This window comes from Amia ocellicauda, chromosome 19, assembly GCF_036373705.1.
Source record: "Amia ocellicauda isolate fAmiCal2 chromosome 19, fAmiCal2.hap1, whole genome shotgun sequence".
In the NCBI taxonomy this organism is placed as follows: domain Eukaryota; kingdom Metazoa; phylum Chordata; class Actinopteri; order Amiiformes; family Amiidae; genus Amia; species Amia ocellicauda.
This window is the reverse complement of record NC_089868.1, coordinates 21,304,984-21,330,651: the sequence shown is the minus strand read 5'-3', so window position 1 is coordinate 21,330,651 and position 25,668 is coordinate 21,304,984. Positions and strand designations below refer to the sequence as shown.

The following is a 25,668-nucleotide window of genomic DNA, read 5'->3' as shown; positions in this document are numbered from 1 at the left end:
AGCAGAAACATTCATTGCAACTGCTACAGCTGAGGATGGACACACACACATGCTGTTCATAAATGAAACACATTGTACTTTCACAGACCTCCACTGTGGGGAAACGTACAATATTACTGTAGTGTCAGTGGAGGGCAACTGTAGCAGTGCACCAAGCCTGGGCTATGAAATAAAAACAGGTAATCAGAGTTACACTTTAACTATGAAGAACGCCTAAATCAGGATTCATAGGATGTGCAGGAAATTGATATTTCTGGATGTTTCAACACTTCTGAAGGCTAAACTAAATAATGGAGAAGTACTATCACCTCTGGCTTTATTGTTTATTACACTAAGGCCTATAAGAAACTAAGGTAACTTCACAGTTAAAAAAATGCTTTTTGAGGGAATAAAACAGGAAAGTAACTATATAACCATATAGAAGTGGTATGGATAGTATAACTTACCTAATTCTATATGTTGTTTGAGATCTGCAATAGATCAACATGAAGAATTGAAGCGTATTTGCTGCTTTTAATTATTTGGGACAAAATAAGATATTGGAAGAAATAATATTATAAAAAGATTAAATCCCTTTTTTATTGTTTTTTTCTAGGCCCTTGTCCTCCACAAAATGTTAAAGCTAGAGTGGTCTTTGCCAATAACACTGGAATTGTGTCCTGGGAACAAAAACCAGGAGCAGAAAGGTTTATTGGAACTGCTACAGCTAAGGATGGGCACACACACAAATGCTACAACAATGAAACACATTGTAATTTCACAGACCTCCACTGTGGGGAAACATACACAATTACTGTGGTGTCAGTGGAGGACAACTGTAGCAGTGCACCAAGCCTGGGCTATGAAATAAAAACAGGTAATCAGAGTTACACTTTTACTATGAAGAACGCCTAAATCAGGATTCATAGGATGTGCAGGAAATTGATAGTTCTGGATGATTCAGCACTTCAGATGACGAAGCTAAATATTGGAGAAGTACCATCACCTCTGGCTTTATTCTTTATTACACAAGTCCTTTAAGAAACTAAGTAAACTTCACAGTGCTTTTGGAGGAATACAATTATGATAAGTCACACCTGAGAAACAAGCCAATCACAGAGCAGTGTTTCCCAGCAGTTCTATACCTGTTATATAAGTTAATAGGGTGTGTAAATGGTGTCTCATATTGTATAAGGGACATTATCTTTTGCAGTTTGGGTGAGGTTCTGACTAACAAACTACATGAAATGTCATCTCTTATACAGTAAGAAACACCCATAACAAGACCTATTAACTTATTATAAATCACACCATTAAATGTAGCCATCAAAACCTCTCTGCATCTTAGAATGTGTCAGTCTAGGTCCCTCTATAACTGACCTACAGTAGTCGATCTGTGCTTGTCTCTTATTCTAGTTAAACAACACAACACAACAGTAACACAACAGTAAGAAACAAAAGTATATCCTGTAAAACTTGCACCACTAGCATTTAATTGTCCTGAAACATCGCTGGTAACTGAAGACTTTTTAAATCCTGGTAATCTTCTGCATGGGATGACATTTATACACAAGATAAGAGGTATAGGATTTTTTGGAAATGCTGCTCTGTGACTGGCTAGCCTCTCAAATGTGTTATAAAATATTGTGTTTAAATGTCATTCTGTGCATAGAATTGTAAATATTTAAAAGAATCTTACATTACCAATGATTTTCCAGGACACTTGAATGCTTGTGGTGCCAGTTTATACAGCCAAAACTGTCCTCACACCCAGACTGCATATGACATCCATACGAGACACCTTTCACACAATGTTTAACTTAATTACTTGGGATTAAATAAGATATTGGAAGAAGAATAAATAATATTAATAATATTATACAAATGTTTAATCCTTTTTAATTGTTTTTTTTAGGCCCTTGTTTTCCACAAAATGTTCTCGTCATTTTGGACTGTGAGAGTAACATTGGATTTGTGACTTGGGACTCAGAATCAGCAGACATGTTTAATGTAACTGCTACAGCTGGGGATGGACACATACACACATGCAACAACACAGAAGCATATTGTGCTCTCACAGACCTCCACTGTGGGGAAACGTACATTGTTACTGTGGTGTCAGTGAAGGGCAGCATTATTAGTCCACCAAGCCCGGGCTATGCAGTAGATACAGGTAATCACAGTTACACTTTTATTATGAAGAACGCCTAAATCAGGATTTGTAGGATGTGCAGGATATTGATATTTCTAGATGCTTCAGCACTTATTTAAATTATGGAAGAAGTACCATCACCTCTATAAAGTACCATACGAAACTAAGTCAAATTCACAGTGAAAATAAGTATCTTTATTAAAAATCACACAACAGCAACAACCAACGAGTAGTGTTTGAAAGAACTCTATACCTCTTATATGAGGTCATTAATAGGTCATTTGAAAGGAAATAGCTTATTTTCAATGAAGATGCATATTTCTAGCAAGCACACAAATCGAAAATTGTACGTCTTCACCCGTTTCAATTACAGAGCTCCACTAAAATAGATCTCTTTGATTGACAATCAGCAGAAACCACGTAAAGTTTGCCTGCTGTGGATGTGTCCCATAGTGATCTATGGTTGGGAAGCAAAGATTTTTTTGAGTCAAAATCTGCCTGATTGAATGGATTTCATGGAGATTTTAAGCTAAGTTAAATCACTTTGAGTGCAAGGCGTGTACAATGCTTCACCCTCATTTTGCTGCCTGACTTTGAGCATGGATGGAGATTTGCCCTCATCCAGCAGCTCTTGCAGGGAATACAGTATGACCCCAATGGGACAGGAGTCATGGCACTCGTCTAAACTCCACGTCTGGAAAGACTGCCAGTCTGGATTGTGGTTTTGACAGCATCTGACAGTGCTAAAGCAGTGAGGCCAGACCCATAGTTGGAGCAGGCCTGGGTTCGGGTGCCACAGGGCCTGTGACAAAAAATCTGGTCAGTGTGCTGGATCACCAGTGGGTGGATGCACCATTCTTTATATAGTATAGTATATATAGTAATATTATGTTAAACTTAGTGCGCTAGCAATTCAACTCTAGTTTTTACTGTATTCATATAAAACATGAAGACAAAGAAAAAAATGGTGCTCACGAATCTGAAGAGGATCACCAGGGATGAACAGCAGGAGAGGCTGGTCCACTGCATGTGAGGGGTTTTATACAAGCAGACGAGGGCTGCTTAAGTGACACGTACAGTGGCCAATAGGCAGCATTGTTATACAAGATGCATTCATCGAGGTCCCATGGTAATGACATAGGCCCCTCCCCTCCTTAAGGTAGTATTCTTGACTTGAAAGATAACCATGCATTTTCTTGTGGTTTACAGTACCATGTCCGCCACAAAATGTACAGCAAATTCTGGATTGTGACACCAACGCTGTAACTATTTCCTGGATTCCCAGTGATGGAAGACAATCATATACAGCCACAATGGAAGAGAGAAATGGAAAAGCTACAGTTTGTCACACACAAAGCACAAATTGTGAATTCTTTGACCTGCTTTGCGGACAGCTGTACCTTGTGACCGTTGTAGCAGAGGGGGCTACATGTAACAGCTCTCAAAGCACAGGAGTCAGCATCAATGCAGGTATGTCCCACCAACAGAAATACAATTCAACCTGCAAAGTGTAGAACATTAGTAGTGGCAAGGAAAAACAAAAACTGTATCAGAAAACCAAAACTCTTTCCTGAACTGGATTCTCTTTCCCTGCTTATTACGCAAAGAGCTTTTAATGAATGGTGAAATACTCGTGTTGCATCCCTTGCATTGTAATGTCTTAATTATTTATATTTTGTTACTGCATGTTTGCTTTACCCAAAATGTTGTAGTTACAGTTCATTCAATGTTCCTTCAGTGCCTTGCATTCCCCAAAACCTCAACGCCAATCTGAGTTGTGGAACTAACAGTGCAACTGTGAGCTGGACCGTCAGTAAGGGGGCTCTGGGATATCTTGTGGAGGGGTCTGCACAGAATGGAGACTCCGCATTCTGCACTTCATCTGACAACAGCTGCACTCTCCAGGATCTGGACTGTGGTCAGACCTACACCATCGCGGTCAAAGCCCGGGACTTGACTTGTAACAGTGACAAAAGCAAGTCAGTTGACATCACAACAGGTAAAAGTCTGACAGACAAAAGAGGAGAATTTGGTCGAAAAAGTCAATTCGAATGACATATGCCCTGTTGTAGCGCTGGTTCTTTGCTCCATTAGTACGGGTGGAAAGGTGTTTGATAACTGCTTTTAAATTCCTGTTTCAGTGCCATGCGTTCCACAGAACATAACCACTGAACTGGACTGTGACACGAACAATATTGGAGTCTCTTGGAGGGAAAGCAGGGGAGCAGAGTACTACATAGCGACTGCTGAGGACGGTGACGGGCGCTCAACAACTTGTAGTGCTATAGACACACAGTGCAACTTAATAGGCCTCAACTGTGGCAAGATCTACTATATAACGTTGTCCGCATCTGATGAACAGTGTACCAGCCCAAACAGCACTGTTGCTGAAGCCAAAACAGGTAGAGAAATATAATAATTAAAACAATATAGAATGGGAAATATTCCATCTTTAAAATAGTGTTTAGTTTTGTGAGTGTTGCTTGCATAGTTAAAGAGATTTCCCTATGATATAAAATGTTCTTTATTTTAAAAATAATGTAGCCAGTAAATTCACATTTCTACTTAATTGTTTACTAGGTTTTGCATTAAAATGATCTTTGTAGTAATGAAATTATCATTGGAGACCTCTTGCATGTTTTAATTCTCCCATCAAACATGGCTGCCAATTTCAAACATAGACGTACCATGTGTTTTTTGTTGGTTTGTTATGGAACTTAAGGGATTAATAACTAACATGATGTTTTATTTCCCTGTATTTCATAGTGCCATGTGAGCCAAGTAACATTATGGCTTATGTAGACTGCTTCAATAGGACTACCACTGTATCCTGGTATTACAGTGCTGGGGCTGAGACTTACACTGCCACGGCCCTGTCAACGACTGGGTACAACGGCTCCTGTCACACAAACGACACCAACTGCGTCATCCCTGACCTGCAGTGTGGAGAGAAGTACTCTATATCTGTGCTTGCTGAGGATGAGGCCTGTAACCGCTCGGCACAGATGAACAACTACTTAAAAACTGGTGAGCAAAATTCCCTAGTATGAGATATTGCACTGTTGTGAGTGTTTACTCGCTTTGTTACAGTACTAAACAATTTCTCCGGCTGATGATTTATTTTTGTATATTTGATACAGAACCCTGCATCCCGCTGAAGGTCACTGTGACGTACAGATTGTCCATAGCCCTCCTGACCTGGGACTTCAGTCGTGGGGCGGTCACCTACACTGGACAGGCTGTGAACAGTGAGGGCCACCAGCCGACCTGCAACACCAATGACACCAGCTGTGCCCTCACTGGGCTGATGTGCGGCCGGCTCTACAACATCTCTGTCACCGCACACAATGAAGTGTGCAACAACACCGTTGTGTCTGACACAATAGCTCTGATGACTGGTTAGTTTCGTTTTGTTTCTTTTAAAGATATTTTTTTTAAAAGGTTGTAGTAGTTATAGCTAAAAGTTAAAACGCAATGGTAAAGAGGTCGTTAATAAAATCACACAAAGTATCAAAACCAAAGAGAGAAACATTGGACTTGGTTTATGACACTGTGCCAATGGTATATTCACAGACGATACTTAAAGGATATCTATAGACTTTCACCTACTGATACTTTTGGTATTCGGTAAACAGCACAACAATAACTCAGTGTCCATTCCCGCTCTCTGCTCCTTCCTTCTTTACCTTTCACGTTGTCCACCGTGTGTTTCAGAGCCCTGTCCTCCACAGTCTGTGTTGGCCAGCTTAGATTGTGAGACGGGTATAGCCTCTGTGTCCTGGGAGGAGAGCATTGGGGTGGACGGCTACATTGCAACGTTAGATGGCAGGAAAGGGAACACCAGCACCTGTCAGTCCACGGAAACGTCCTGCAGTGTCGGCAACCTGCAGTGTGGGACTGTTTACTATGTGAGAGTCATGGCACTTGGTAATCCCAGGAACAGTTCAGATAGCATCAGCACCACCTTGACCTCAGGTACGTTTGTTAATGTTGCCTTATTTACAAAGTGCCTACAATGCCTTATTCTGACCATGAGACAAGAAGACTGTGTGCCCAAATCAGGCCCAAATCATTCTGATGAAGTGCGTCTTTATTGATTCCCACCACAGAGCCGTGTGTCCCAGACTTTGTTGAAGCACAAATGGATTGTGAAAGCAACGTTGCCTGGGTCTCGTGGGTGTTGAGCAATGGCGCCAAATCTTACATCATGACGGCTGAAGGAATGGGAGGGCATGTGGCCTCGTGTAACACTACGTTTAATACTTGCAACATTACCAGCTTGAACTGCGGAGAAACGTATAACCTCAGCATGACTGTCATCAACGAGGAGTGCCAAAACAAGTATCCAACAGGACTTACATATAAAACAAGTGAGTGGCACAGGAAAGAGCAATTATCTGACGCTGACATCTATATGTACTATATTATTTTTAAATGATGAGCAGATTGTGGCAGTAAGAGTTTATGTATGTTAAGGTCTTATTGTGCTGTACACTGAAATGAAGAGGTTATGGAGAAAGATAAACCATCTTGGATGTGAACTAGTTAGCCAGTGTTTACCCTGTTACTTTTTTAATGCTCGCAGGACCATGTGCTCCTCTGCACGTCAATGTGGAGTTAGCATGCAACAACAACTCGGCTTTAGTGTCCTGGGAGGAGAGAGAAGGAGTTTCCCTCTACACTGCCACGGCTACGTCACACACGGGACAGACTCACCGCTGCAACTCGACCAGGGCGTCCTGCCGTATCGTTGACCTGGAGTGTGGAGAGACCTACTCCTTCACTGTCCTGGCACAGAATGACAGGTGTCAAAGTGAACTGAGTGGCACCATGGAAATTGACACAGGTAGTTGTTACCTTAAACTTAAAACATGGTTAATTAGAAATAAGCAACAGGCAACCCACCAGAGTCCCCTTTCTGATAGTCATAATTTATGCTTCCATTATGTTTATCATGAACAGTCACTCGGCACATTACCAGCATCTAAATATTTCCATATTTCCAACGGCCCATTCATTCCTATTGAATACAGAATTCCTCTTCCAGATCACTGAATATATATATTTTGTTTTTTATTCACAGCACCATGTAGACCAAGGAATGTAACTGCTCACGGGTCTTGTGTCAGCGATGCTGTACTTGTGGTCTGGGAAAAGACCAATGGGGCATTTTCCTATATTGTCACAGCAGTTGGAAACTTAGGTCTCGTAATCACCTTTAACACAACCGAGACCCATGTTGATATTGCACTAGACTGTGGACAGACTTACAGAATCACAGTAGCTGGTGAAAACGACAGGTGTACCGGTCTCCCCAGCTCCTTTGTTGAATTGAAAGCAGGTAAGAAACAGAGGACAGATCTGAAACACAGATCATTCTAGTTTTGAAAGTCCTGTATTGTGCATTTTGCCTCTTAACATAAAGTACTGAGGATACAAACAAATATGAGTGGTTGTATGGTTTCTCAAAGCTATGTAAATGACTTTGCGTACATCAATACTTTTATAGGAAATGTATTCTTGGCAATGTCAAAATGTGAATCCACTAAATCTATTATTAGTATGGCTAGGGTTTTTTGTGAGAAGATCATTATGTAACTCTAGGGTGTACCTACCTCCCCTAGAAGCTGAAAAAGTAATTTAGGTAAAAGGAAAACATTTAGTGATAGAACTCAGAGTGAAACAGTAGGAATGAGTTAGAAGATGTGGCATGTTTTTTTTTAATAACATTTAAGCATATCTCTCAGAATATGATCTGATTGTAAAGGCTTCTAATATGAATGCAAGCTGTACACTTTGTCTTCTTTCTTTTCAGCTGTATGCACTCCCACACATGTGGAAAGTTACACAAACTGTGAGGCCAGTTTGGGCTCTGTGAGCTGGGCAGAAAGTGATGGAGCGCTACTCTACACCGCAGTTGCCCAGGCCCAGGACGGTCACACCCACGTCTGCAACACCAATGATACGGCCTGCATCTGGAATGACCTTCACTGTGGGGAGGTGTACACTGTCTCTGTCACGGCAACTGACTACACATGTAACAGTTCTGCAAGCAAGACAGCTACAATATACACAGGTTTAAAAGCAACCTCTTTTACCGGTCATGCATGGTGTGCAATTATACGCATTTCTTGTTTTCAAAAAATCTCTTTCAATCACTTCCCGTTTTCTTTGCAGCACCCTGCGTTCCACAAAACATACTGCCAACGACACACTGTGGAATGAACGTATCATCGGTCACCTGGGATGAAAGCGAAGGTGCAGAAATATATGTGGCAATAGCAGACAACCAAGAGGGGCACAGAATAGAGCTCAGCACCAAAGACACGTACACGAACCTCTCCGAGCTGCACTGTGGCCAGGTGTACCTCATCACTATCCAAGCCATCAGCACGGAATGCAGAAGTGCAGAAAGCCCAAAAGTAAATTTAACCACAGGTATGTCTATTATTAACCCACAAATGCTGATCTTTATCTAATTGAGATCTTTAAACAGAAGGTAAATCCAGGGAAGTGAAATAAATATAAACTCCTCATTGTTATCAGTAATTATCAGTAGTTCCCTGCATTCTTCCTTTGCTCCTCAGATCCTTGCATTCCAACTGCAATCGAGACCCACTTGGACTGTCTTACAAACACTGCTGTGGTTTCCTGGGCCGAGACCTTGGGGGCTCAGTTTTACACCGCTGTAGCTGAGTCGAGAGATGGCCACGTGCAGTTCTGCATGTCTTCTGGACTCCCCTGTAGAATTAATAATCTGCAGTGTGGGCAGCTGTACTCTACCTATGTGATTGCGTCCAGTGATGTGTGCAACTCCATGGAGAGTGTTCACGCTGCTCTTCAAACAGGTAATGGGCATCTGCATTGTACGTGGTCAGTCGAAGTCGTTCATAGAAGAGATAAAGGAAATAACTTCACGTTTGTCTCCTGCAGCACCCTGTACTCCACAGAACGTGTCGGCTAAGATGAACTGTGCGACCCACAGGGCCCTGGTCTCGTGGGAGCCCAGTGCCGGGTCGGTGTGGTACACCGTGTCGGCCAGCAACCCCCGTGGCCGCGCTTCGTCTTGTGAGAGCCGAAGTACATCTTGTGAGCTCCCCGACCTGGCCTGCGGGGTGCTTTACAGTGTGCAGGTGATGGCTTCAGACTACAACTGTTCAAGTCTCCCCAGTCAAACTATTAACGTCCAAACAGGTACGTCTGAATAGCAAATCTAATAAACGATACAATATCAATGATACAATAGTAGGTCATCCCTTGCTTTTTATTGTATGCTGGGCCTGGGCTGCTAAGCAGGACAGTCATACTTTGCTTTTATGAGCTCTTGCTACTTTCTTTATCAGACTTACTTAGTGCTTTAGACTTTCAAAAGCAGATGCATCATCTTTACATACTGGAACAAATATATCAAGTCACGATTAACCTGATTGTTCTTATTTCTTTGCGACAGTCCCCTGTACCCCTCTGATCATAGAAGCCCATCAGGACTGTTACACCAACACGGCTTTTAAATGGTCCTACTCTGTGACCTGGGAGCCCAGTGATGGGGCCACATCGTACACCGGCATTGCTCAGAGCAACGGGGGGTTCTCCTCCCAATGCAAAACCAACCTCACAACATGCCACTTCACCGACTTACTCTGCGGCTTGTCCTACAGTATAACCGTTACTGCCAAAGATAACACGTGTACAAGTTTTGAAAGCAATATCATGCAACTGAATACAGGTACTGAAATGAAACCCAACTAATGATCTACTTATTCTGGTATGAATTATTCTCATGATACAAACTCCATTTGGAGGCAGTTTAACTCTTTTTGTTGCCGATGATTGATTGCATGTATAAAAAGCACCTGGGTTTGTTTTTTAATTCAGAAATATGATAAATAAACAGTGAAAATTCATTTAACCACCCTCTCCCCTCTACAAACTAAAAGTTAAACAAACACCCTCAACGTTAAGCTTAAATATATATTGTTTTTCAGTTCCCTGCGCGCCTCAGAATCTCACGACACAGTTAGAGTGCATCAACAACTCGGCCCTGGTGTTGTGGGAGCACGGAGAGGGCGTGGCTTCCTATGATGTTGTGGCTGTGGCCCCGGGTGGGCACAGGAAACACTGTAACACAAACTACAGCAGCTGTGAGCTGACAGGTTTAAACTGTGGGGAGATGTACAACCTGACAGTGACCTCGCTGGATGGACTGTGCAACAACGTGCTCGACGCCTCGTTTCTCCATTCAGGTGACAATTCTCTCCATTTCTCTCTATTATTCAAAAGGGAACAGATCTGAACATTTGAAGGCCCCTACAAGTCTAGACTCAATTCAGTTAACTGAGCAAAGTCATTATTTTAACAAAAGTCTAAGTTTACCGACTGTTATTCTCTACATTACTCAACTGTAAAACCATTTCCACCTTCATCTGCATCCCTAACTGAAATTGACGCCGATTTTTCTTTAACTGTATTTTTTTTTCTAAGACATCAAAATCTAATACAGAGATAACTATTAATCAGCCTGATACCTAAATAATAGACTATTTATTCTGAACTATAATACCTCATTTTGCATTTACCTCTGAGTGACACTATACACTGTTGAACGCCATCAGTAGATTACCGACACCATTTTAAGCCTGAACCCTAACCCTTTGAAGCTAGGCCCCTGCAAAGCTACACCTGATTCAATTATCAGAATAGAAACTGACTGACCCTACAGACCCTATATCCAATGCAGACACATACACATCAAGTTTGACGCTAGAGCTCGAAGAGATTCTGCAACAATAACACTCACACCTCCTTCATTCATACGCCTTTCCTTTCCAGCCCCGTGCCCTCCCCAGAATGTGGACGTTAACATGCTGTGTGATTCGGGGACATTGGAAGTCGGCTGGGAATCCACCCTGGGGGCTGATTTCTACATAGCGCAGGCTGTGGCCAAGAATGGCACGCAGTTTTCCTGCCGCACAGCCGGTTCCAGCTGCAATATAAGAAACCTAACGTGCGGACTTGTTTTGAGCGTTCAAGTCACAACCTTCTGGCATGCCTGTGGTAGTGCTCCCAGTGAAGCTGTTCTGATTTCAACAGGTATCCTCTCCCTATTTTTTCCCCCAGTTTGGAGCCAAAGCATTCAAGGTTTATCTAGACGATGCTTATGTAAATTGTGGATATTATTTTATTTCAGCTACTGGAAATCTTGTGTTGGGAATCTTCAGTTTTAGTGTATGTTGATGTACAAATAATGAATGCTCTCTCATGTCTAGAAATAAGTTCATATCAGCCTGAGTTGTGACATTATGGCCTGTGTAAAAATATTACACTTTGTTTTCCAGCACCCTGTATTCCCCAACACTTGTTTGGTATTCTGGACTGTGTGACCAACTCAGCTTGGGTATCCTGGGACCACAGCACCGGGGCTCAGTCTTACACTGTGACGGCACAGGGCAAGGGAGGTCTCAGCTCCAACTGCAGTACCTCTAACACTACCTGCAATGTGCCGGATTTGAGCTGCGGGGTCCTCTACACGTTCTTTGTCACGGCCTTGGACCAGAACTGCAACAGTTCAAAGAGCAAACCTTTCGAAATCACAACAGGTACCTTTGCGAAAGTCAGATTTGGTAAAGATGATGGTTATGCAATACGTAAGATAACTGCATGGCATTAGCCCTTCAGACAATCTCAGGTTTGCTATAGGTGTCCAAAGGATACTGGAATGGATTGGTCAGCAGTGTCATCCCAGCCAGCAACTAGGGAATCTTTGTTTGTTTCCTTTTTGTTGCCAGACTATAGTCGTCTAATACAAACCTAAATATTTATCTGTTTTTAACGTTTCTTATTTTTGGAGTTTTAAAATAACCGAACCATTAACCTTAAATCTAACCAATATCCTGTCATTCATGCCCACTAGCACCCTGTGCCCTCACCACCATCACGGCTTTAAAACACTGCGACCGCAACACACTGCAAGTCCTGTGGGACTGGACGGATGCCTCTCAGATGTACATTGCAACGGCAGAAGGGAGTGACAGAAGCATGCTTTCTTGCAACAGCACCAGAGGAACCTGTGAACTGACCAACATACAGTGCGGCCTGCAGTACATCATTATTGTTGCGGCCTCTTCCGACAAGTGTAGCAGTCTGAGGAGCCCTCCATATAAAATCAATTCAGGTATGCCATACGCCAACATTTTTGAAAAAGCCAGACATTAGGAGGTGGAAACATATTAGACCTGAGTAGGGTTGTGAATTTCTGTATCAATAACACCTAGCAAATTATTTTGAATACATCAGGTGAAGTGGTGATCAATATGAAGTGAGTGTGTACGGTCTGTGATTCTCTTTGATTGACTTTAGATCTGATACATTTTTAACTACATTCTGTTTTTTCTTATGTAGCCCCCTGTGCACCTCAAAATGTTAGTACTCACGCACAGTGCGAGTCCCGTGAAGTCATCGTGTCCTGGAATCCCTCATTCGGAGCCGAGTCGTATGTCATGAATGCCACTGGAAACGATGGCGATACACAATCCTGTAACACAACACAGACTTCCTGTACTCTCAGACAGATGCAGTGTGGCCGGTCCTACTCAGTCTCAGTGACGGCTGCAGATACTGAGTGCGTCAGCCCACCAAGCCCCGCCATGATGTTTAATACAGGTACGTACTAAAATCTTGTTAACTTCAAACGTTTTTTTTGGCATTCGTTTACTGTTATACAGGATGTACATGAACACATATATATATATATATATATATAAATATACATCTCAACTTGCATTACAGTGCCCTGCAAGCCAACTAACTTATCTGTAGAGACCCAGTGCGCTAATCGATCTGCCGTACTGTCTTGGGACAAAAGCAACGATTCTGTGGAATACTTTGCTTCCGCCTCTGCAAGCGGTAAAGATCCCCTGTCCTGTGAGACCCAGGAGACTCGCTGCACTATAAGAGGACTGGATTGTGGCAGCATGTACAACTTTACAGTGCAAGCTTCTGATGGCATCTGTAACAGCTCAAACAGTGAGCTGGTACACAAAGGAGCAGGTAAGGTTTCTACCTACACCTGTATGTAAGGGAAATCATAACTGGTTAGCTTACAAAGATTGCAGGTCTTAGGACGATAAGACTAGCAGGATTACAAGAACTTTCTCTTACAGAGAATGGAAATAAAAAAAAAAATTAGGACTTGAAAATTGAAAGTTTAGTATTGGAAAGCGTATTTTAAGTGGCAGGGGGAGAACAAGAAGCAAACGAAGACTGGTCGTCCCTGTTGCGTTGTGGTGGTTGTTAAGGTTGTTTTTGCTTACTCTCAGCTCCCTGCCCACCGGAGATGGTGAAGACCAGCTTGATGCCCATGTACAGCATGGTCCAGGAGGTGAAGGTGACGTGGTCTGAGGTGAACTGTAGCGAGGTGCAGTATGAAGTTCTAATGAACGGGCAGGTTGAGAATGACGAACTGGGATACTTCCAGATGACTTCCTACTGGACATACGTCACGTTCTTCTTCATCCCTGTACCCTGCAGCTCCACTTTCAACCTGACCCTGAGGTCAAGCAACAAAGCAGGGGTCAGCAGTCCCACTAAAGTGGTCCAGGGACTTACAGGTACCTTGGATATCACTCTCTGCATTATGAAATGAACCACATTCTCATCACAGCACTTTGAGTACTATTATTAAGTTCACAAGGGGATTTGTTAATTGTATGTTTTTTACATCATGTATACTGTGCAAAGTATGTACATACAAACAATTTTTTTCATAAATACGGGTTATTTATTGAATCTATACGACTGCATAATTATTAGATTTAGTTCCATATTTATACTTAAATGTTTTGAGAGCAGTATAAAGTAACAATCCCATATAGCATTTTAAATACAGTGTTACATATTTGTTGTGTTTTTCTTAATAGTTCTCTTGATGCTCTTTTTCAGCTCCCTGTGCCCCAGTGGGAGCGCTATACAATGGGAACAATGTTTCAGCAGTCATTTCATGGAATGCAACAGTTCATGCTACAGAATATGTAGTGTATAGTGTTTTCAATGCAAGCAGAACAGAGAAATGCAGAACACCACAACTTTCATGTACAGTAGAAAACACAGAGAGAAGAACCCTTCGAATCACTGCTCTGAACTCTGCTGGAGAGAGTGAACTTGCCACAGTCATTTAAGGTTTGCAAGTAAGTTTGTTTTTTAAAATATCGTATTACAGGGGGAAGCTTTTGTTCCCACATGTTCTCTCTTGGGCAGGGAACATAACCACAAGTAAATAACATTGCTTTTTATCTTAGTAAACCAGCTAAATATAATTATAGATATTTGCATATAGGGAAAGCTAAGACATCCAGTAAGTAGCATATTTTGTTTTATTAATGTGATTATCTACTTGCTTTCCTGCAGTTTTGAACCAGAGTATCAATCTAACAATCTACACGCATTTCATTTTCACAAGATTCTTCATTACATCACACTCGAGGAGAGCTGCATCAGACTGAAACATACTACACATACTTTGTTTGCCTTGTGCAGTGAAACATGTTTCAGGAAAGCATACTAAACACATTTCAAACTTTCACCTGTGCATAACTTAAAGTTGAGTAAAAATGCAACAGAACACAGGGGTACATAATTATCAGACTTGATATGTACTGAAAATAGTTTGGAAGTTTATAGACCTTTATGATTGCAGGTTAACATTAGATTTTAAAATGCACTTACCCAGTATATACCAATGTATAACATGCTTTACCCTCTTAAACTCTCTCTTTTCTATTACAGGTTAACCTTTAATGCCTTGACTGCATGTATACATGTCGCTTTGGACTCTTTGAATTCAGATTGGACTGCAGTAGACGATGCAACATACTATGTACTGATCAAGGAAGGGAGGGAGAAAAACTACTTTCAGGCCACTTATGATGCATGTGTATGGCACATCCTTGAAGGTTTCCAACCTTTTACAGCATGTAGTGAATTAGTTTCAGCTCAAAAACAGTCAACAATATTCTAAACAGTCTTCATAACAGACATTAAAACCTAAAGATTTACAAAAAGCATTTTACTAACAATATAAAAAAGCAGTGCAATGAAACAAGGAATTGTAATACTTTTGTTAAAATGAATTCTCTATTCTGGTATTTTCAAATATTTGTTTTTTAAATTTCAAAACTGAATAATGTTTTACTCACCTTTGGCAAAACTAATCTGGTTGACTGAATTAGTTTTAAGACTGTATTCATTTCAGCATCAATTCCATATCAACAATGACACCGAAGTGCATGATAATCTAATCAGCCATGCCACAAATACAGAATTATTTGTAAAACAAAATAAGATAGTATAGCTTGGGCTGGCATAACAGTAATGTATAGTTAATATATGACGTGTTTAGTTTAGGCTGAGCATTACCATCACATTTATTTTAAGGTTATTAAACTATAAAAAGGTACAATTTTACTTCTGTTGTTGAATACCCCTTTACAATATATTTTTTTGTAATGAGATAAAAATAGAGACTGGATTAAATTACAAAAATATCAATTTATAGTTTTAATTATTGCAATACTTTATACAGGATATATTTTAAACAATTTCTTCCATTCAAAACTGGAAAATTCTGTATCTACTTGACACTTCACTCTTTAACCATGCAGGTTTAATCACAACTATGTAAACCTAGTCTTTTAATAATTTTAATGCAATAAAAATTGTAATTTATTCAAATATTACTTTAACAGCACTTTGTGTACTACATAATTGTCTAACTGAACTATAGTAGTTTTTATACTGTCTAAGTATGCTACCTATGTCTAATAAAGTAATGTCAACAAAAAAAATGGTGGGGATATTTGTTTAACAAAAAGTACACAAACATACATGTGGATGTCATAACTAATCAATTAACTTCACTGTAATGAGTTCCTTTGCATTCACACACTATCAGACACTGGTCACATATTTAATAAAAGTATTTTATTAGAAAAAAAATTGCAACAAAGCAATTAACCAAACACAGCACAATTCCCGGCAATTCAATGCCGTATACAAATTCACCGTTGTGGTTGCTCCATAGGAATTAAAACATTCTCAGAAGTTATTTACAGAATAATTTTGGAAATTCTCCGGGGGGGGAATAAAAAAAAAAAAAAAAAAAAATCACAACCTTTGCATCACTCATATACTGGACTACAATGGTCAGAGAACATGATACAAAGGCACTTCCCTACCATAACAAAATCAACATAAGCAACCTAAGAGCAGGGAGGGGGATCTTAGATGCACTCTTGTACTATTTTAGCACAAGTAATACATAAACGAGCAAAATTTAAAAAATTAAAATTAAAAACTTAAAAAAAAAAAAAAAAAAAAAATTAAATTAACTTGACTCGGCTCTGCTGCCTTGCAGCTTCTCCCCCCGCTCGGGGCTTTGGCTTCTCCTGCGTTCGTGTCTGTTAGAATGGTCCTTCCCGTCGCCGTGGTCTCTCCGGTGCGGACGCTCTTTGCTCCGGCTGCGTTTGTGTGGCCTCTCTTTGCTGTGACTGCGCTCCTTCTTCTTTGATTTCTCGTCGCTGTCTGCCCTGCCTTTGCTGCCGCTGCGGTTCTGTTTGCTCGCCCTGTCCGTCCGGTGTTTGCTAGACTTCTCCTTGCTCTTACTCCGGCTGCGCTTGCCACTGCGGTTCTTGCTGCGGCTCCTGCTCCTGTGCTTCCGGTCCTTACTCCTGCTCCGGCTATGCTTTCTAAGTTTGCGCTCCTCCCGATGCCGTTTATCCTCCCGGTCCTCCTTGTGCTTCCTTTCCTCCACATCTCCCTTGCTCCTTTTGTCTTTCGACTTTTCAGCATCTCTAGATTTCTCCTTCTCCCTCTCTCTCTCGCTTGCCCGGTCTTTATCGTGGTCGCCATCCTTCTTCCTACTCCTCTCGTTCTCCTTCTCCTTCTCCCTCTCTTTCCGGTCGTTCTTTCGGTCCCGGCTCCAGCTGCGACTCTGCAGTTTCTCCTTGCTCTTGCTCCGCTTGCGCTCTGGCGCTCGCTCTGGGCTGCGGGAGCGGCGCCGTTCCCTGTCCCCCCGATCGCGGTCCTTGCCCTCTCGCTCTTTTTTCTGACGCTCCCGCTCTCTCTCCAGTTCTCGATCGAAGCTGGTGGATCCGTGGCCGTCGCGGTGGTGACTTCGGCTTCTCGATCTTTTCGGAGATCGGCGTGGACTGGGAGTTCTTCTTGGAGTCCTGCAGAAGAATACGAAACATACACACTTAATGTATAAACGCTAGAGGACCTGCCATAACTCAGTTTTCTAAAAAGGAGCAAAAATCTAAACAATTATGACGGGCCAAAGTAAAAATTGTTCTGTAAAATTGTAATTACAGAATAGAAGCTTCTGTTTTTGATCGTTCAAAATATAAACCTTGAAAAACATAGAATTCCAACAGAAAGGCACAAATATGATGAGAACCAGTCAACAGACAAAAAGTCCTGTAATAACAGACAACGAACCTTGAACGCCTGCGTTCTGCGTGACGCTCCGGCTCCTCAGTTTCCTCTTTGCCATCTTTTTTCAAAATTCTTGGTCTGCTTTTCAGCTGCTGGTCTATCATCTTCTGAACTGGGACTGGGATTCTTGGAAACAGTGTTGAAAACCATTCAAGTTTTGTGAGGAAAGAGCGCAGCATTTCCCCCACTGTCATAACACATCCTCCGCCAGCTTTTACGTCGAGCTCCTGAAAAATAGAATGCCACCATTTCGTCAATGACACGTTCAGACAACGGGGAGAAAACAACTTCTTGTTCTGAAGCAAAACACAGAACGTGCCGAGACAATCCATAAATAAGAGCACGCTCAAATCAGCAGTCTAAATTGAGCTTTGATGCCAAAGACCAAGCACTGCATATTAAACCTCTCGTGTGCCGTAAAATTTATGATCCTTTTAAAAATCTGTTAAATGCTCTGCCTTTCTAAAATGAAGTCATCAAGTTCTAAAAATTTGTGATGACCAAAAATAAAAAATACCAATGTTCACCTCTGTTTTCATCAAGCTTAATATCAATAAAGAAAATCATACTACTGTAGTAGAATGTTAAAATCTACATGTGACAATGATTGTTACAGAAATCACATCTAATGTAGGAAGGTTTCCCCCACCAAGACTGTGTTTACACCATAGGCTTCTATATTCATGAAATTTAGTTTGTAAGAATGGACACAATAGCAAACCAACTGCCGTGAAGCAGTGAGGTACGGCTTGGAAAAAACACTTTACCCAATGACCAGTGTTTAAAAAGGGTCATTACCGCAATATCTGCTCCTTCCTATGACATCTCACAGTTCAGGACATGTTAGTCAGCTATTGTCAGGACCAAACCTACAGTGCAAGCACACAGGAAGAGGAATATTTAAACCAGCTACAGAGAACACAAAGCTAAATGTAAAACAGCCGCTTGCACTCACACACACAAACCAACAGTGCTGAGATACAATTTCCAATTCACCTGCTGCACAAGGGAGATCTAAAGAAGAAAACATGGAAGTTAGCCAACTGGCAGGAAATATAGATTACTATTTTTAAAGTATAAAAATTATAGTTCTACAAAAAAACAAAAGTTACCCAAAGATGGCCAGCCAATTAATCAATGTCCCCGCTGTTAAGGATTCAACCATAACGGAGGGAGAATGGTCTTCAACTACTTCAGACTTCTGATCAACTTACTTTAATGGAGATTGCTACAAGAAAGAGCTGAGAGCAGTGTTCAGAACTTTTTAATTTTAATTGCAAAGGACGTGGAACAAATAGCATGCCTTACTTATGAGCTTAACTACATTTATATTCTCATAATGCATAACTTTATTTATACTTATCCTGACAAAACAGTGACCGAAAGACCGTTATAGTGCAAAAAAAAAAAAAAAAAAAAAAAAAATTAAGCCAAATGAAGGCAAAGGTGAAAATCAGCTATACTCATCACAATGAAGTACGACTTAAGCAACACTAACAACTGAAACGGATTAGCATTCGAAAAATCGAAGTTATGAAAAATACTGATACCAAAAACTGTTAAGGAAAAAAATATTACCCTTATCGACATACCTCCTCATCATCAAGGAATGCATCAAACCAATCCATTAGGTCTGGAGGAGGTTGGGTGTACCTTTGAGAAAGATAAAGATTTAAACAATTAAATGTACAATGTCTTGTTGGATCTACACAACAGATAGCTCTTACTGACTTTTTAAATCTGGGGAAACCTTAACATTAACAAACCACTTAAAAAAAAAAAAAAAAAAAGATCAAGGTATTGTTTCTAAATACATCAAAGTCCTACTCGTAGAAACCGTTTGTACATCTGCAGGATACGGTTTAATATTTACAACAGAGCTCAACAGAACAGGCATACCATACCTTATATACATGAAGCCCAGGGCTCTGATGTATGGAGAATCGGTGTGTGTGATGAGACCCATGACTTGTTTGCGTGTCAATTTCAATGTAAACAGCTTATACAGCAGGCAAAAAGCCGTGGAAACGATGCCTCCAGTTCCAACACCCCTGACCTGAAAAAATTATTCAGTTTATTCAAAAACACAGCATGCATTGGAGTAAACATTTAGAGATGACAAAGTGTAGCAAATACATTTTAAATACTAGTAATCTGTACAATGTATAGCATGGGGACTTACTGACCTATTCTGCAAAAAATATCAGAGAAGTTCAAGAGGCACGTACTTCTACTTACCCCTCCGCACATGCCAGTCTGGCCTGCAGTCTTTCTGCTGCCTTTCTCCCACGGCTCCACATGTGTCACCTATCACAAAGAAGGAAACCCATTACAATCCTATTTCAAGCACAACAAAAATACTGACACACCCCGTCCTGTTTTACCACATTTTAATGCTTTGCCACAGCTTAACATAGATGAGTTTGTGAATCTGTGCAATTGTGTTATAAAGTCTGACTCATTTAAATAAAATAAACAAGGTTGAAGTATTTTAACAGAATTTACATCAAGACAATGAATGCATAGGGGTGATTAGCTTCAAGGGCCAAAATAAATTGCTACAATATGTATATTCCTACAATGTGCTACAAATTGTACATTACTGTAGATTTTTATTTATTACAATCTACAATAGTGTATTGTCAGGATTCAAGGCACAACGAACTAAGATCCTGTCATGTGGGGGGAAATAAAGAAATCCAGGATTGAATTGGACACACTGGGTTGCAACCTGCCAACTCTTTGCTGATCACCAGTGACGGGCATGGAAGCTACTACCCGCCACATCTGTATCAGAAGAGCAGTTGGCACTTGAATCACCCCTTGTGGGGGAAAACAAAATTGCCTCCAGAAAATATGATTTTTAGAGCATTTCTAAATGAATACTTCGTTATTAGCACTATTATGAAATAGTCTCAAACGATTCAGTGTAAGGGGAGTTATCGCATCCCTTGCATGTGGACGATCTCATTAGCTGCGGTTTAGACGCTGCGTTACAGCGGTTATATAAACCCAGTTATATGCAAAGCAACGGCCTCGCATGCGTCCCAGTCTGTGCTGAAGTTAGTAAAGATGCATGCATCACCACCCCGCCTAAGTACCCCAACACCTCCCCCAATTACATACGACAACTTCAAATATTGGGGGGAAATGAAATAACACGCATCCATGAGAATCCTAGTGTTAAGAAGCAAAACACGAATATAGGCCACTGCGTAGAAGAAACAGTCCGTTACAGACAGCACCGCATTTACAATCTGATCTGGCAACATCTGGAGCTGCCACACACAACGCCGCCGAGAGGAAACTTGCGCCGCTGCTGCCGGGGCACCATGCGCTCCACAACAACAGCCTCACGCTTCGTCTCCGGCAGCCTTTAACCACAGTTAAGCCAATGCATAGCCAGGCCGCTGTGCAAATCACACCCGGGGGCGAGTTCCCGTACGACCCCAGCCCAGAGACCCTCGGGGGGGCATTACAAATGAAAACACTCGCCTTGAAGTAGATCTCGTCCACGACCTCGTGGTAGGTCTTGAGCTCGTACAGCTGCACTTTGAAATAGGGCGACGACAGCACGTTGGTCAGGATCATGGGGTTCAGGTTCATGGTCTTCTCGTTGCCCCACAGAGGCAGGACGTTGCCCTGTTTGCCCGACGAAGCCGGCTTGGTCACGGCCTGCTGAGGCGGCTGCGGGGCCCCCGCCACCAGCGCCGTGTTGTTGGCCATATTGTGGGTCTCGATACACCGACGTTTTTTAATTCAAGACAGCGAGCGAGGTCTCTCAATAAGACGCCATTAAAGCCACTATTATAAGTCCCCAACCGCTACAGGTACCATCCGCGGAATACAACACGATTTCTGACAGTTATGGTTATTACGATCGCTATTAAGGGACTCCAAACTGCCGTCTTCTTTAAACACGACCAGAGCCTTTCTCAAGCAACGGCGAACCGGGCAAACAAGATGGCCGCGACTACCGGGAAAGAAGCGGAAACTGCGGTGACGTCGTTGGGCCGCGTCCAATCAGAGTCGAGAACACGGATTTAAAAGCAGGGCTGGCCTTTAAACAGCGACAGCGCTTCTGCGATGGCGTGTGAAGACATTATATTAAATAATAACGCGTGTATGTTAAGGAGGGGGGTGTCTCTAATACAATCCAGCTACATTGGGTTAAAAAAACAGAGAGGACTTTGAATATGAAGAGAAACAAGTAGGAGGGGAATCGCCACTTGCACTCCCACAATGCATCGCTTCGGCTAAGACGGAAGTGCCCATGTTGAAACTGCAAACAAGATGGCCGCTGTAGGATAGAATAACACCGCGACTCCCGAAAGAAGCGGAAAAGCTCCGACGTAGTTAAGCCACATCCAATTAGATCCGAGGACACGGGTTTAAAATCGTGACTGGAGGATTGCTGTGGCAAGATGGTGTGAGGATCTACAGTGTGGGAAGGTTTGTCAGATGGTGCGAGGTCATTTGGTTAATGCATAACAAAGTTTTCCATTGCAGTTGTAACTGTAAAAACCAACCCCCCCCCCCACACACACACACACATACACATACACACTTTTAAATAAACGTCTTTCTCTCCATAGTGTACCTGAATTGAAAAGCATCAATCATGGAGTCGGGGAAGTTCTGTCCTCCACTGTACCTGCAACGCTATCAGTTTGTCATAGATTTCGTTAACAAATACAATCCTAAAAAGGTAAGCTATTTAGGTTTATAGTAACCCCTACTGCATGTATTATTCAGTTCACTTATTTCTAGTTCTCTGGATACGTGCATTCATATATAAATCCACTACATGCATTTGCAATACTCTTCTTGACATATGTATACATTTGAAACTAAATTGGTGAAGTTGGTGATGTCATCATTATTGTTGGACGTGTCTTGTAGCTGGCAGACCTGGGATGTGCCGACTGTAGTCTTTTACGGAAGCTCAAGTTTCACCGATGCATAGAGCTGCTGGCTGGCGTGGATATTGATAGTGTTGCGCTCAGAGAGAAGATGTAAGCAGGATTGGAGCAAGTGTGGTCTTTAATCTCGGCCCTTCATCTTGATTAAGCAGATGATGTGCCTGTTGCACTTGATGTGGCATATATTCATTGGCTTTATTTCACTTGTCACAGGTATACTTTAGCACCGTTATCCTGTGACTACCTGCAGCCCAGTGACCGACCCTTAACCATCAAGCTTTATGAAGGATCTGTATTAGAAAAGGAATCCCACATAAAAGGGTTTGATTTGGTGACCTGTATTGAGCTGTAAGAGTTTGCTCTGTGTATTTCTTTTTTCAAACGTATTTGTTATATAAATACAATAAACACTTTACATAGTGTAGTTAATATTTTTAGTGGCATTTGTGGGTTTCAAAAACACTTATTTTATACTCTATTACAAATTTTAAGGTTAGAATTTAATATTTACCTTTATTGTGGTAAGATTTAATGCAAGGAATAGTTTCAACTCTTATTTAATATCCTTATTTTTCCTTTTCATCAGTTGCACCTATGCTGTTGAGTTTAGTGACAGATCTGTACACCTTTCTGATCTTATATACCTTAGTTATTCACTATAATGTGTAGATTAATCTCTTTTAGTGATGGTGTAGCTTTATAGCACATTAATCGCATAAAAAAGAATAATAAGTGAGCATGTTTAAATTAAAATTATATTAGTATATTCAATTATTCGAACCACCTGAATATTATATTCTGGTTGCCACATAGGATTGAGCACCTGCAGCTCCCAGAGATTGGGAAGTTTTCGGAGGTGCTGTTTGGCTACATGTCCCCAGCCGCGGTGATTGTCAGCACTCCTAATGCAGAGTTCAATGCCTTACTGCCAGGACTCACTGGGTTTAGACACCAGGATCATAAATTTGAATGGACACAGGCAGAGTTTCAAAAGTGGTAAGAGTTACCAGTGAATACAGAAATTGACAATAATTTAAATAAATGGAGAGGAATCCATGATAAAAGTTAATCCAGTTTTTTACACATTTGTTTTGCATAGATTGTATATTAAAGTCTACCAGATTTGTTCTTTCAAAAATATGAATAGTCCATCCCATGCTGTATACCAGCATCTCTCAGGTATTCATTTGAGTTTTTGAATTGCTTGTCCGTGTTCAGGGCTTTAGATGTCTGCCGTTCTCATGGCTATGCGGTGGAGTTCACTGGAGTTGGAGAGGCGCCGTTCAGCACTGAGAACAGAGGCTTCTGTACACAGATCGCAGTGTTTCATAAGACATTCGGAAGTGACAAACAGCTGGGGACAGACCCTGAGGAGGAGTTGCATGCATACAAACTAGTAAGGAAATATTTACTTTCTGTAGATTGAAGAGTGCTTTCCAGAATTGTGTATCCTCCCTGAATATCAAGTAGGTAGTGAAGTGCAGTCAATATTTCCCAAGTATTAATTTGCAGGTCTTTAAAATATGCTCATGCAGATTAATTAAACCATGCTAAATTCCAACCTAGATGAACTGGACAGATGAACACAGATGGATTAAATGCATAGATGAACACATGAAGACTGGTTATAATTAGGTAACAGTTTAAAACAATTAACTTTTGCAAGAAATCAAGAAAGGAAAATATGTTTGGGGGTTTTGTCATGGGGGAAGAAGTGTGTGTGTGTGTGACTTCTTAGGGATAAGTTTTAGTAGTTATATTTTTTTCCAGGTGTATGATGTGGAGTACCCTAGTCTCTGTGACCACAAAATCTTTCGGAATATCCTGGTTAACGAAGTGATTTACTGCGCTGGAACAATTAAGACCAGGTTACTGGAGTCCTCCGAGGACAAGGAAACCCTTCCTCATGTGTGCCTTGCTTCAATAAACACCAGTGGCAGTAAGGAACCACTTCTTATGGATATGGGGACAGACAATGAGCCCTATCTGGAGGGAAATGCCATCTACATTCCTCTGGCTAAGCTCTTGTCTTTCCCGAAGGTGCACAGACTGTGCAAGTCTCTTCTGCGTCTGAAAGAAGTTCTGTTGGAGACTTCCCAAGTTACACTGAGCAGCGATGCTGAATCTTTGCAGTTGCTGGCTGATAGTGTGGATGGCTGCGATTTGGAGGACTGGGAGGGCTGTGGGGATGCAGAGAACAATGAAACATCTGGATCCTCGGCAGCTTATGAGGAAGACTGGGATGAGGAACTTTTAAGACAATCTTTTCAATCTTAAGTAATACAAATGCTGTTTAGTCTCCTGTTTGTGTGTGTAAATTTACATTACAGAGGTTAATGATAAATTCCTTGGACTGTTGAAAGACTATTAAAGCTTTTTTCTTTGTAAATAATTTAAATTCCTTATATTAAGCATATATATGTTCAAACAGAATATTAATATCTGTTATCAGTCAATTGCTTTGTGAGACAGTTATTGAACAAAACCTTACAAAGTATTTGTTTACAATACCTTCTCTTTATGTATACAATGGGATATTAAAAATTCAGCTGATGAAAAGCATGACTAAATGTAAATCCTGGCTGTTGTTTTTGTGAGTCTTACAGCTGTGCCACTGCATAATTTAGACTGCAAATTGTTTTTCCATATATTTATTAGTGGTCGATATAGCTGGGGAAAAAGCTTCAATTCTGTTTGTGTCATTTTTTCCAAAAAGAAAAGTGCTTATGAACTATTTTGAAAGCCAGTGCTTGGGAATATATTTCCCTAATGTGTCAGGGCTGTTTGATATGTGAATCTGTGCTGATGTTTTGCATTTCAATATCTGAGAAGGAAGCAGCAACATACTTCCTTCCAAGATGTGGACCCATCTTAACACTTTCACAGAAGTATAGGGGATAAAATACAGAACACTACGGTGCTTCCAGGACAAACCAGGAGTCGAGGCATGAAAATAAACCAGTCTTTTTGTGGTGGAGGTTAAAGCATGAAGAACAGTCCCAGTGTTAATGAGAAGGGGATCCATATTTTTATAGAAACATGTATTGCTTTTAATCGTTTAAACTCAAAGAATCTGCTTTAGATTTTATTTTTTGAGCATTATTGTTCTTTGGTTATTGTACAAAACCA

At 41.1% G+C, this 25,668-nt stretch overlaps 2 protein-coding genes across 4 annotated transcripts; one reads left to right on the top strand and one right to left on the bottom strand.

Moving 5' to 3' along the window:
• Positions 1 to 16,083: 16,083 nt before the first annotated feature.
• prpf38b (pre-mRNA processing factor 38B) lies at positions 16,084 to 21,728 on the bottom strand. The gene is made up of 6 exons (XM_066692403.1): positions 21,113 to 21,728; positions 19,856 to 19,924; positions 19,522 to 19,673; positions 19,210 to 19,270; positions 17,621 to 17,844; positions 16,084 to 17,352 (listed from the first exon to the last, which is right to left on the bottom strand). The coding sequence occupies exons 1-6, from the start codon at positions 21,341 to 21,343 to the stop codon at positions 16,509 to 16,511; spliced, it is 1,581 nt and encodes a 526-aa protein (XP_066548500.1). The 5' UTR covers positions 21,344 to 21,728; the 3' UTR covers positions 16,084 to 16,508.
• henmt1 (HEN methyltransferase 1) lies at positions 21,702 to 24,931 on the top strand. 3 transcript variants are annotated; one of them, XM_066692405.1, is made up of 7 exons: positions 21,702 to 22,081; positions 22,213 to 22,325; positions 22,520 to 22,632; positions 22,753 to 22,887; positions 23,353 to 23,535; positions 23,758 to 23,935; positions 24,310 to 24,931. In XM_066692405.1, the coding sequence occupies exons 2-7, from the start codon at positions 22,239 to 22,241 to the stop codon at positions 24,814 to 24,816; spliced, it is 1,203 nt and encodes a 400-aa protein (XP_066548502.1). In that variant the 5' UTR covers positions 21,702 to 22,081; positions 22,213 to 22,238; the 3' UTR covers positions 24,817 to 24,931. The 3 variants fall into 3 exon arrangements, with proteins under 3 accessions (XP_066548502.1, XP_066548503.1, XP_066548501.1); XM_066692404.1 differs by having other exon boundaries at positions 21,703 to 22,069; XM_066692406.1 differs by lacking the exon at positions 23,353 to 23,535 and having other exon boundaries at positions 21,702 to 22,069.
• Positions 24,932 to 25,668: the final 737 nt, after the last annotated feature.

Coding starts and splice junctions, on each gene's coding strand:
- prpf38b (XM_066692403.1), bottom strand. CDS start 21,343: ATGGCCAACAACACGGCGCTGGTGGCGGGGGCCCCGCAGCCGCCTCAG. Junction 19,674..19,855: donor AGACTGGCATGTGCGGAGGG/GTAAGTAGAAGT, acceptor TAATTTTTTCAG/GTCAGGGGTGTTGGAACTGG. Junction 17,353..17,620: donor GCAGAACGCAGGCGTTCAAG/GTTCGTTGTCTG, acceptor ATTCTTCTGCAG/GACTCCAAGAAGAACTCCCA.
- henmt1 (XM_066692405.1), top strand. CDS start 22,239: ATGGAGTCGGGGAAGTTCTGTCCTCCACTGTACCTGCAACGCTATCAG. Junction 22,326..22,519: donor ACAAATACAATCCTAAAAAG/GTAAGCTATTTA, acceptor CGTGTCTTGTAG/CTGGCAGACCTGGGATGTGC. Junction 23,536..23,757: donor CAGGCAGAGTTTCAAAAGTG/GTAAGAGTTACC, acceptor GTCCGTGTTCAG/GGCTTTAGATGTCTGCCGTT.